This window comes from Chaetodon auriga, chromosome 1 (assembly GCF_051107435.1).
Source record: "Chaetodon auriga isolate fChaAug3 chromosome 1, fChaAug3.hap1, whole genome shotgun sequence".
Lineage (NCBI taxonomy): Eukaryota > Metazoa > Chordata > Actinopteri > Chaetodontiformes > Chaetodontidae > Chaetodon > Chaetodon auriga.
In genome coordinates this window covers 3,517,088-3,530,018 of record NC_135074.1, presented here as the reverse complement: position 1 = coordinate 3,530,018, position 12,931 = coordinate 3,517,088, and the positions used below count along the sequence as shown (strand labels likewise).

At 40.2% G+C, this 12,931-nt stretch overlaps 1 protein-coding gene across 3 annotated transcripts in view; it reads left to right on the top strand.

Annotated features, from left to right (window-relative positions):
• Positions 1 to 412: 412 nt before the first annotated feature.
• arnt2 (aryl-hydrocarbon receptor nuclear translocator 2) overlaps positions 413 to 12,931 on the top strand; it is a 69,181-nt gene continuing 56,662 nt past the window's right edge. For 2 of the 3 annotated variants that reach the window (XM_076729555.1, XM_076729724.1), the window contains exons 1-2: positions 413 to 1,017; positions 11,876 to 11,987. In XM_076729555.1, the coding sequence (XP_076585670.1) occupies positions 987 to 1,017; positions 11,876 to 11,987 (143 nt within the window). In that variant the 5' untranslated portion in view covers positions 413 to 986. The remainder of the gene's footprint in view (positions 1,018 to 11,875; positions 11,988 to 12,931) is intronic. The other variant, XM_076729639.1, reaches the window with a different exon arrangement.

Below are 12,931 nucleotides of genomic sequence, written 5' to 3'. Positions count from 1 at the left end.
CATTATTGTAACATATATTTATTTACAGGTGAAAATTGTCTTTTTTTTACTGACATCATTTTTTATTTATCTATTTCACCTTAAATAACCAGGAAGTCCCTTGAGATTAAAATCTCTTTATCAAACTAGCACACCATCACAAAGTTAAATCTGAAACAGAGCATGTGTAGAACAGACAGGAGCAGATCAAACTGCATGGTAAAAACAGACAAGGACAACAGATGCAGCAACACAAAAGCCATTTCAGGGACAGCAGCTGCACTCTTCACTGACACAGCTTTGGTCAGAGCATGAAACTGTCCCAGAGAGATAAAATGATTTAACTGTAGTGTGTTCAAAAGGTTAATCCATGATCAGGGTACAGAAGAGATGGAGTAAGTTCTGTGTAAATGGTTTGTAGGCAGCAGCCTGCAGACTGGTGACACTGTGTGATCGTCGGGTTGTAAGATAGTTTGAGCATCAGAGGGTCGCTGCTTGTTCCATTGGAAGAGTTGACTGGCTGAGGACAGAAGTCCACTTCTGCCCATCTTGTAGAGGCAGGGGGAAGAGAGGTCCGTATCCCATATTAGACAGTAAAACAAACTAGACCACGAAACTGAAACCACTCTGTAGAATTCCGTTGAAAACGCCATACATATTTACATTACAGCCATCACTGCACCAGTCACACTGAGTAACATTAATTTATTCAAGCAACCCTAAAATCTCGCGGTGCTACCACTCAGACATCTTGCATTTTATTAAGTCTAGTCTAGGAGAACATTTGCATTAAACGTACACCATATACATATTCGGCTCTGAAACCGGGTTTTGTTTGTCGTCCGGATCCAGACTAGTTTTCCTCCGTGTTAGCGGATGTGAGGCGGTAGGACCGAGCCTCGCGTGCCAATCCCGCGGAGTTTAGACCGTCTCTCACGGGGCTCTCCAGCCGTATTGTGCGTCATCTCCATCGCTGCCGTTTTGTTATTTTTCTCCACTGAGGGAACATGGCAACTCCCGCCGCGGTCAACCCGTCCGGTAAGTCAGTCACCAGTCTGCTGGTGGAGACGAAAGCGAATGTTGATCAGTGTTGTCTAGAATCTAGAAGAAAGAAGCTGGGTTTTGTTGAGACTGTTGCTGAAGAGGGCTGAAGCACCGACAGGCCGCCGAAGCCTGGCTCAGCATCCATCCCCCTTCCCCCACTGAACCGCCGTTCACCGCTCTGCTATTCTTCAGCTTTGCGGCCAGTTTCTACGGCCGAATGTTAAAACGACTAGGTTGTTGTGGAAATACATGCATTAATGGCCATGTGGTATCGTATTTATGCTCCTGTTTTTTCGGTAAAGCTAGGCTAGTGCCTTCATGTTGCCGACCCTTTGCTTTCCTCGCTGTGGTACAAAAGGTTATTTTGCATATCCACGTAACAGCATTGCCCTTCATGTGTTCTGTTTTACATCGAGGGCATTTTGAAATTTGTTGGACAGAAAGGGAAGCAGGCTGACAGCATCACCTATGTTTGTAACGCCATTTCCCTTTGCCGTGCCTGTTGATTCTTTATAGAAAGGGTTTAGATATGTTCGCACTGGCTTGTACCGCTTTCGCGGACAGAGCGAAGCACCGTATTTAATGTTTTATTTCAAAATTGTCTTAACGTACGTACCAGAGATAACATAACTTCAACATTTCACAATTCCCTGAACATCAATCTGCAATCCGGCATTTAGCCACAAAATAAAGCGCATTAAAATAATAACTAAACTTTCAGAATGCGTTCTCCTAGTGCTCACTCGGTCATTTCTGTCGTAGAAAGCTGTAATTTAAGTTTGGGCATTTAATTGAAATACCTGGTCCTTCCTGGTACACATGTTAGCCGATTTACTAGAATTCCATTTTGATACGTAATACGTCCTATGTGAAGCTCTAATTGTTGAATGTACGTTTCCGGGTAAACAAAGGAACTGTAAATTGTGAAATGTTTAAATGAAGTCTGGCGCGATGTCCACCCAATGTCAAGTTGTTGAGGGCGATTTTGCTCGTGTGAAGGTTTGTCCATCAAACAACACGAATCTCTAAAAAAAATCTGAATTTATGTACAGTATTAAAATCACAGCTTGTTTCTCTTACCTCCAGATTACACAGTGTAACGTTAACCACAGTAAATTAAGATGAACAAATATACAGTAACCAATTTGCTGCCTTGAAATCAATTGCACATGAATCAAGTAATTGTATGGAGTGTTTTGCAGCAATTGCATGTCACTGTATGTGAATCTACCTTAAAGTTGTAGCTATCATTGTTCGGCCTTATTGGGAAAAGGTATAAAAGATTACACAATTCCATTCGAAATAAGACTTAATAAGTATTTGGGTAAAAGAGCGCCAGAATGATCTGTCCAAATCTGAAAAGCCTGGCAAAGTAATAAGTGTTGTGTAAAGGACAGAGTCTCAGAGCTTCTGAGACCTTCATCTGAAAACAGGTCAACCGTACCCTACCTCACGCTCTGTGTCACTTCATTGGCAATGTAAATGAAAAGGGAATATAAATAAAGAATTGGGTAGTTATTAGCACCTTGGCTGCATACAGAGTGCTGAGATGAGGTGCTGTTTGAATGAACAATGAACAGATGAAAAAATAACCCTGACAGATAAAATAAGGGCACTGTGAGAAGACAAAATAATGTGTCTTGTTGGAAGTAAAGGCAGTCTGTCAGTCATTGCAGATGAGACTCATATATATTGTATGGAAGCAGCACCAAATCCTGCAGGCCAGGGACAAACCTATTGTTTTATTATCCCCTGCATGATATGCTTTTTGCAATGACCCACTCAGATGTTTGGCGGAAGCGTGCAGTGAGAGCTACGTGCAACCCCCCTATCCGGTGATGACACCCAGTTAGAGTTAAGTCATGCCTAATGCTGCTGCTGTTGCTGCTGTAGCCAGAGGAGGACAAAGTTAGCCCACTGATCTGTGATCAGCCTTACTGTTTCCTCTGGCATAGCATTATTGTCAGGTGCGTTGACCTCAGACCAGATACCTAGGGATGCGGGAACGCTGTGTCACTGCAGGATTATCTCCAGCTGGCTGTCGCCCAGATCCAATTGGTGTAAGAGCATGTGAAACATGACAAGGGAAATGATCTAATGAGGGTTGCGTGTTTGGAGAGGACAAAGGTGATTTCAGGGCCATAAAATGTACACATCAAACTGCAGTATGCATAGAAATCTCAAGAACTCAAAGAACAGATTTGTCCTGTAATTTCTTTGCCAATCAACAAAAAAGCAATCCACAATTATTTTGGATTTACTTTATCAATTCATTATTCAAGTCATTTATTAAGCAAAAAATCCCAACATTCTCTGAGTCCTGCTTATATTTGTTTTATATCACAGCAAACTGAATATCATTGGGTTTTAGACTAAACAAGACATTTAAACATGTCTCCCTCGGTATTGGTAAATTGTAATGAGCATTTTGAGTATTTTCTGGCATGTTACTCACTAAACAATCAATTGATTGGAGAAATAATGAACAGATGAATCTGAAATGAAAATCATTAGTTAATTGTCATACTTGCAGTGACTATTTTGTCAGTTTTGTATTGTGTTTTCTTCAGGGAAAAACTCTGGTTTGTACATTTAAAGGTCCAGTGTGAAGGAGTTAGTGGGCTCTAGTGGCGGGGCTGCAGATTGGAGCAAACTGAATACCCCTCGCCTCACCCTCCTCTTCGGTGCCTAATTAAAATGCAAAAAAGTAAAGGCCCCTCTTTAGAGCCAGTGTTTGGTTTGTCCATTCTGGGCTATGGTAGAAAAATGACAGTACAACATGGCAGACTTCATGGAAGAGGACCCACACTCACTGTAGAAGTGTGATGAGCTCATTCTAAGGTTAAGAAAGTGCAACGATTCTTATTTTCAGGTGACTATACACGCCTAGAAAACACACTCATGAATATTATATTCCATTTCAGCCATATTCTGCTAATAGATCAACCTAAATCTGACACACTGGGCTATTAAGAGTTTGGTTTATTTATTTTATTTAAAAAATGGTTTTGTGTAAAAAATGTGTTAAAGTTTGGATTAGAAAAGACAGACACTGTTTATAGACAGATTGAGAGATAGACACAATACTTTATTGATCTCCTAAGGGAAGCTCAAATCGTCTGGTGTACCTGGTAGTAATCATAGTCAAGGAGTAATAGGCCACAATTTTTGAGGCCATTAAGCATTACCAACAATTGGAGATGTAACAATACCAAAAACTCATAGCACTGGCAGGTTTCACAGTCTCTGTCTGGTGGTCAGCTCAGCTGTGGTAGTTTAACTGCGGTGAGAAAACGCTGCTACACGCCTCACTCCACCAAGCGGACAGCTGGCGTGGCTTATGTTCAAAGTGTGTGATAAACACTTCACGTGTATGGACAGTCCGGCCTCGCTCACAGCTACATCCATATTTCGTGTATTATCTGTAATGACAGCAACACCCTGATGATTGTTGCTATTCTTTATGTCACTCCAAAACAGCAGATTCCAAAGCCTCAGTTGAGTCTAGTGTGTGGTTGGAAGAGGCTGCACCTGTCGGACAAACTTTTCATTTCTCATTCGCTGGTCATAACATGAGCTGTGACCGTAATAAAGCTCTGAATAGCTCGTGAAGTCCACCCATCTGTGATCATTGAGATGCACTTTACTTTGTGTCTCTTTAGCTTTTGTCTCTTGGTACAGAACTACTATCACTGTGCGACTGAAGTGTTGCCTTGATGGAATTATACACTTTGGCTCCAGCAAGCTTACTAAACTCTGAAATCCATCTTTGTCAACCACAGAAAACAGCCTTTAATCTTTGGGTATATACTCACTGATGCATTATGTTATTTCTTAAGCTCTGGAACTGTTCCTGGCTCCTTTGGCCTGGCTGAAGCTTTTTCTCGCAGTATGTTGTTGTTGGGATTTGAGCTTTTCTGGTTGGTGATGTGCCACACAGCTTTTTGTTTTTGATGTGCTTCCCGTAGTGTAGTTTACCGTCTTCTGGCAGAATTTGCAAGTTGTTTTGCATTTGTCAGTTGCCTTTTTGCCATTGTCAGTTCTAGAAACAGGAAAACCGAAATGCTGCCAGTCGGGTCATCCTCAATCTCATTTTCGCTATCGCCATGTTCATTGGTCATTTTCTCATAGGGTTTATTTTTAGAAGTGCATGGCTTGCATGTAAAGGATGACAGAGTTCATCTTCTTGACTACTATGATTGCGCCACCTTGCTGTTCAAACATAAAAGTAAATTTTTCAACAGGGAAAGATAATAAATGTCACAGTAGATACAGTAGCATCACAGTCCCAAAACGGCATTGAGCCACGTTCCTATAGTGATTTCACAAGATTCGCTGAATCGTTCCATCCCTACCAACAATGCATATAAGATGACAGTCATATGGGCATATAAATATATTGCCATTTCATCCAAAGTATTTGCCAGTGTTTGTTTATTGAGTTCTGTGCATATGCGTGCATTCACACAGTGAGATTAGTGCTGAAATTGTCTTTGACAGTTGACCAAACTGGTTGGTTTTGAACTATTTATTGAGGAGCACTAGGAAACTGTCATTTGCTTATGACTTTTAATTCTGTCAGGTATTTTTCTAAATAATTATGAGTAAAATTTGGTGTGTAAAATATCAAAAATTATGCTAGATTCCTGTTAACATACCCAGAGTCCAAAAATAGAAAAAACCCTATTCAAGGGGAACCCAGTGAAGATCGTCAACAGCACAAATAGAAATGAATAATTTCAGTCAGACTACAGAAGAAAACAGGAACCCAACATTGTAAAAGATTAAATAGACAGGTCAGTAATAATTCCAGTAATGACATCTGACTAATTTTGAGCCCTGTTCTGTTAGTTTGCATTTAGTTGTTTTTTTTGTAATTGGGAAATGATTTTGAATACACAGTATGTCTGTCTGTCCTTGTGTGTGAATTCCTTTTGGGGTATTAATTGTCCTTTTTTAACGGTAAATGTCCTGAGGCTGTTTGATAGACTTCTTTTCTGGAGAAACGACTGGAGGGAAGAATGGATGTCAAGGAAGAGAGAGAATAGAAACAACCTTGTCTGAGGGAGAGCAGTGATTGAAAAGGAGAAAGTATGCAACATTCCCCTGGTCTCCCAACAGACTCATTAATGCGTTTGACCTCAGGGCTTTTTAGCTTTGCCTGTCTGAAGATGTATATGTGACTGAGGTAAGACCAGGCTGATCGACTGTAGCTGTGTGTCTTTAAGACACTGTGCCAAATAAAAGTTTTAACACTTGCCATGCGTGGAAAGGAATGTAGAGATTGTCAACATATCCCTATAATATCAATCTGTTGGCTCTGGTGCTCCATGATGCCACTGTGACAGTAACATGTGACACCTTTTTGATAGAGAAGTATTAGCATTCATGATAATTCTGGTGTTAATCTTAACGTGATAAAAAAATGTTATCACTCTATTTATGGTATTGTGACATACGCAGGTATTTACATCATGGCTATATACAGCAGTAATACATGGCTGAAAGTGGATGTAACTGCTGGCTCTGCTGTGGAGGAGTTAGCTGCAGAAATGGATCAACCTCAGCGGTGTGGAGGTGGCTGGAATATGTGAACCCTTGCGTGCGTGTCATTGAGGAACTGTATTGACGGCAGGACAAATCGAATCAGGATCAGATTCAGCTGATGTGACAATGATTAATCTATCATCACATTGTACGTTTGCATTGCAGTTATTAATCAGCAAAAAAAAAAATAAACCACATGAGTTTTTACTAGTTATGAAGAGGAGCGGCTAATGGTGCGGTCAGTCGCAGTCAGGTGGGCATGTGAGAGGAAGAAGTTATCACACAAGCATGTGCCAGTCAGAAAGCCGGCTGAAGTTACTTTTGATACCTTGTTTTTTGTTACAATCATGCTATTGTATCACAGGGTTACAAAAGTAAAAGGGATACTCCAAACATGATTCTACCTCTTTTCACTCTAGTAACAATGTAAGGCAACACATCTTAGGAAAGAAAAAGGGATTATAAAACAGACATGTTTACTGGCTCCAAATAGGAATGAAAATGAGGCGTAGGCCTACATGTGCTTTGGAAGGAGTAACACCTCCCATAACCTAAGTTAATTATTAAATGTAACGTGATTCATTGTCAGAGTTAGACAGGGGGGAGGATTAGGCATCTCAACAGCATTATTTGGCAGAAAAGCCAAAGTGTAGTGTATAAATACAACAGTCAGTGTACCATGGGGCATATCTGTATACAGCAGCAACAGACGCTTATGTATCCTAAACATATTCTTTTACTGCATGTAAACTGGCTGTCATAATGTATTTTTGTTGTATATGTGAAAGACTTAATTAATGAAAACGACATGATTAGAATAAACACTAAAGCTTTTGGCAGGCTTCACAGTTGTGTTTTTAATGACATTTATGGTGAAATATTCCCATTTTTGACATAGAGTCTTGCTCTCAGAGTCTTACTGACATAACTTAAAATGTTTTTTTAAAATGTCTTTACCTGTCAGAAGTTATCTGCAGGAACACGGTCACAACTCATAAAATACGGATTATTTTGCTAAGAAACCAAGCCAAATATAAATAGGGGTGAAATCAATGTAACGCTGGGTGGTAAAAGGATTCCCCTTGGCAAACTTTCAATGAGGAACAGCAGCGAGGAGAGGACCTCTACATAACGAGTCCTTTTATTAACTAGTATCTGCCCACAGACCCCAGTTGTAACCAATGAGTTGAATCTGTTGCATTCTGTTGAACAAAGAAATCTTTTGCATTCGAGTTTTTAGTTGTTAACACTGTATCCCATGTCTGTTTGTGTAAATCACTAATAAACACTGAACAGATTTGATATTGACTGACATTTCTCTCCTCACTGTCACCAAACAATGAACATCAGATGGCAAAGATTACTTCTCTGTTTGTCTCTGGGGTGGGAGGCACTCATGCCTCCAAAGTAATCCGAATTTAATATGTATTTTATTGTATGTATGATGATTAAAAAAGAAATCATTTGAAGCATAATATGGATGTTTTGTATAGCAAGAAGTGTATGTCCTCACCATCATGGGCAAATAAACCCTTCTGCCTCACTTCAAATGAAATACAAAATATTCAAATACAAAATATACATAAATGTCTGTGTCAAAAAACTGCCATGAAAATATTATATATTTATGTTGTTTTACACTTTCACTCAGTTAAATATTTTATCATCAGTCCTGATCATAACAACCAAATATTCTTTGATTTTCCGAATTTTAACCCCTGAAATGCCACAATGATCCCACAATGTTTATATATATATATAAAAACAAAAGACTATTTTGATTATTAGAGCCTGGAAAATGTCAATGACTAGCAGCAACATGCAATATTTTTGTGCAGTGTCAGAAAAAAACCTCTTCCTTCAAACTGTTCTAAAACACTATTTATTAATAAAGTGTCTAAAAGCCTTTCTTGGTGCCCTGTGTGCAACATTAATGTCCTTGCCAGTCACATAACTGTTTAAGTGCTGAACTTCACTGCTTATGGTGGTTTTTAGAGGTGCTAACAGATGTTTTATACTTGTGATACTATTTTGTGGCCTGTGCAACAAAACTTCAACCTCTGTTGGAAGTTATTTTGCTGTGTGGAAAAAAAAATTACCTCCAACCCTGTACAATAACACTGTATCAAATAAAGCAGTGACAGCGTAAAAGCAGTCGCTTGGAGTGATTAATCTACAGAGCAGTTACATTACAGAGCTTTTCAGTGAGTTTGAGTTCATTGTTTCGCTGTCCAGCCCGTCACTTTACTGTTTTGGTCCACTCTCTCTACTCGTAATGTGGTTTGCGTCTGCAGCAGACAGCTGTCTTCGACTAAAAACCTCTAAAAACCTATTGTACATGACCTGCCCTTCACCAAAGAGCAGCTGGTGAACATAGTCTAGCATTTAGCAGCTAAAGAGTCAGGTATTTCCCTTGGGAGGAGAACTGTGGAGACCACATTTTGCGAATAAACTGAACTGAACTGAACCCAGAATTCCCCAGGTGGCCAGAAGCATAACTCGAAATGAATGATAATGCAGTTCCTCCATGACCGGCTACTAGTAGCTACTAAATGACTTACATGCTAGGAACAGTGATGATGTGCCAACATTGACTTGTTTCCACTGCCCCCAAGTGGCCCAAAAAACCCAGTTATTACAAGTTTAAATGAAAAATAAGGTGAATTACAATTAATCATCTTTTTGTCTAGCTAAATAGCTAAATAATGGAAATGTATAATGTTATGTGATTAGCTGGTTTCACCAAATCAAGTTTTACTGGACAGTTTTACAAAATAGTTTTTTGGGCATTTGGTGAAGTGTAGTGAGGATGCCTGTTTAGACTGTGAGGAGAAAGGCAGCAGTGTATGTGAGCTGTTCCTGCCAGGTTGAATCACTGCGCTGATTGTCAGATGAAGCTGTCTCTTAATCAGATTACGCTAGTTTAGAGCCTTGTGTTACTCATACCTACTTCATGAATGAATGATGGAATACTGCTCCTTGGAAGGCCATGCACTGCAAAGTGTGTGTGTGTGTGTGTGTGTGTGTGTGTGTGTGTGTGTGTGTGTGTGTGTCTGGAAGGGTGAATGCACACTGTATCAAATATTAACTATGTTACTTGGTGCACTGGGGCATACTGGAGGGTTTGTTTGGCCTATCCATTGCATCTAGCTGAATGACTGAGTGAGTGAATAGAGCGGAGAGATGGAGGGGAAAACAGCAAGGCAAACAGAGGCGAGGAGGAAAGTAGTGCAATGGCTGAGAGAGACAGAGAGGTAAATGTGAGAGGAAGATGGAGCCTGAGTTAGCATGTTGTGTAATTCCTCTCTGCCATAGTGACACACATCACAGTGGCTTCATGTTGAATGGAACAACAAGCATGTCTTTTACCAGAGTCATTAATGAATGAAAGATTAGTCAAGAGTCTGTGTGGAAAATACATGTGTACTTCATCACCCCATAGAATTTGGTATCTGTGCTGCTAACTGGAGCCTCAGGCTACACTATGTAGGTCTGTGCAGATTGATTGCTCTACAGATCCCAGTCCTCTTATGGAGTATGGTGCTGACAACACACTTTCAGAACCGGTTGGTTTTCCCAGTGCGAGCCCAAGTTTAAATGACCTGATCTGAATTATTTTAACTCAGTATTTCTTCTAATTAGTGTACTTTGAGATATGAAGTACTTATCCCAAAGTTATCCATGGTTGTCGTGTCAATGCTCTGGAGGACCCCAACCAGACTAGTTGATTGACAAATATAATTCTTAGTCATGTTTTAAACAAAACTGCGAGACTTTGCTGGTTTCAGTCTTAAAGCTGCAGTAGGTAACTTGCATAAAAGTAATTTTTTGTCATATTTGCTAAAACTGTCCCTATGCCCAGATAGCAGTACATGAAACATGTAATCTGTGAAAAAAAAGAAAAAAAACGGCTCCATTGGTCCCACCTACTGCTCCTACTGCGATTTGCAAGAATCCACCAGAACCAATCAGAGCCAGAGGAGCGTCTGAGGGAGTGTCTGACATCTGTCAATCACTACTCACATGCTGCGAACCGCCCCCTCCCTCCGCTCATGCTGCCGGTTGCCGCTCAGTCAAACAGCTCTGTGAGCGGCGTCAGTAGGCTAGTGAAAGCTATGGCAGAGCAACAGCCACCCGCAAAGGAGAAACTGCTCATACCGCCGCTGCCAACAACAGCATATACAGCTAAGACAACAAATAACCAGAAAGCTAATATGGTGATTGTTACAATAACACTCCGCAGCGCGTACGGTATGTTAGCGACTGTGATGTAGCGGCTGGGCAGAGTTAGCTTGTTTCCGATGCTAAAGCTAATGTTACTGGTTGTCACGGCAGCCGCCGCAGGGAGGAGGGGCTTGGAGGCAGGGCATGAGTGCAGCGGAGAGGGAGGGAGAGTGACGTGGAACATGTATTGGTTCACATTTTCAGGCTAAGTCTGCTCTCTTCTCCATCTTACCTACTGCAGCTTTAAAGGTGAACATTTCTTGCTCTACTTTCGTATATGGTAGTAAGTTAAATATCTTTGAGTTTTGAACTGTTGGAAGACAAAAGAAGTCATTTGAAGATGTTTTGTTGTGAATATTTTCACTATTTCCTGAATTATATTTGTGGATTAATTGATTAATCCACAGAATATTCAACAGATTAATCAATTGTTGGTTGCATCCATAAATTATATACTTGTTATCGTAACACTATCTTGCTCTTGATGTGTTATTTTCTCAAATATTTGGATATACAAAAATCAGTTAGTAAAATGAAAAACTCATCTGTTGAATCAGGCTGTTTTTTTCGAGTTCCCCACTAATCAGGGGATCTTTAAGGTCTCACTCTGTGCTAGACAATTTAAATTTAAAGTTCGGTTTGACTTGCCATCCGTTGCAGACATGAGTACTTTAAACCATGATACTGTATCTAATAGTTGTCATTGATTGACACTGATGCCTTAATTTATGGGGAAGAACTTATCATTATGGCTTATTGCATTCCATCAAAACACTGGAACTCTTTTCTAATGTGTTCAGAGTGAAACAGAGGTTATCCATGAAGACAGAGAGCATCACTGAGTGAAGTGAGCAGAAGACAAGATTTAAAATGCCTTTTTATATCTATTTCCATATTTGCCAGATGCAGCATGCTTCAGAAGAGCTGCTGGAAACTAAACAATGTGTAACTCTTCAGAAAATGTTCATAATATTTTTAATAAGTATACAAATGGGAAACACTGTACATTTCATGGTAGTCTTGTGTGAAGCATACTTCTACTAACCATCTGCTGGTTTGCCGTTACTGTTGTGTCTTCCAGAAATGGGCAGTGAGTTGCCAGGCACAGTAGCGATGCCGGGAGCAGTCGGGACAGGTCAGGTGAGGATGGGAGGAACCGTGCCTGGCCGTGGGGGCAAGAGGAGATCAGGAGGGTGAGTATCTGACCTGATGTGGAAATGAACCACCACAAATTCAGTGTTATTACAGGTTTGTCTGAAAATTACACCCAACAGTGCAAACTGATGATTTTTTTTGTTTGGGTTAACTGTCACATTAGAGTGGCATTTTAAACAGTATCATATAGATGCTCAGGTTATGTACAGTTTTTCTGACAGACTTATTACAGTGTTGGAGGGAACAACAGCATCATGGTGAGTATGAAAGCAACGAGAGAGCTGAAACTTCCTTTTGACTTGATCACAGCAAACAGAGTGGTGTTGTCTTTCTCTACTTCTCTTCCCTTCCAGTATTCAGTCCTTACATTGGCCAACAATGGACACATTGAGGCTGGTGCTGCAGGCTGTCAATGATTGTGGTTGGATTTCTGTCATTTTTTCAGAGTCATGACTATGTTCTGATACTGCACACAGTATCATTTTTCCTCTTGGTATCCAGCTGTTTAGACTGTCATACATCTCGTGCCAACCCTTGTCCTTGCACTGTTATTCTTCATGCCATCAACCTAACGTTAAAGTAATGCTTGGCACATTTGTGATTTACAGTCTAACTTTTTTGTAGTCTTCTTGATGTTTCGCAGAACTAAGCAGATAGAGAGATGGAAGACTATTAAAATACTGAAACAGAGCTACAACAAATATTTTAAATTGAGTTATGACTTTTCTCCAAATGTAGGTGTTCATAACAAGGCAAGCAAATCAAAAAAGGAACTCCAATAGTTCCTGATCTTTTTAGTTAATTTTCCACCAACATTATGTTGAATGGAACCTTAACCCTGCACTACACAATGTGCTGGTGTATTGACTGCTGTTTTGCCACTGCTGACATGCTAATCAACCAAGGCGGACGATATGTACATTTAAAACTTGAGCTGTTGTGTGAGTGACAGATAGGGTTTTCAAAGATCTCTTGTCTTCTA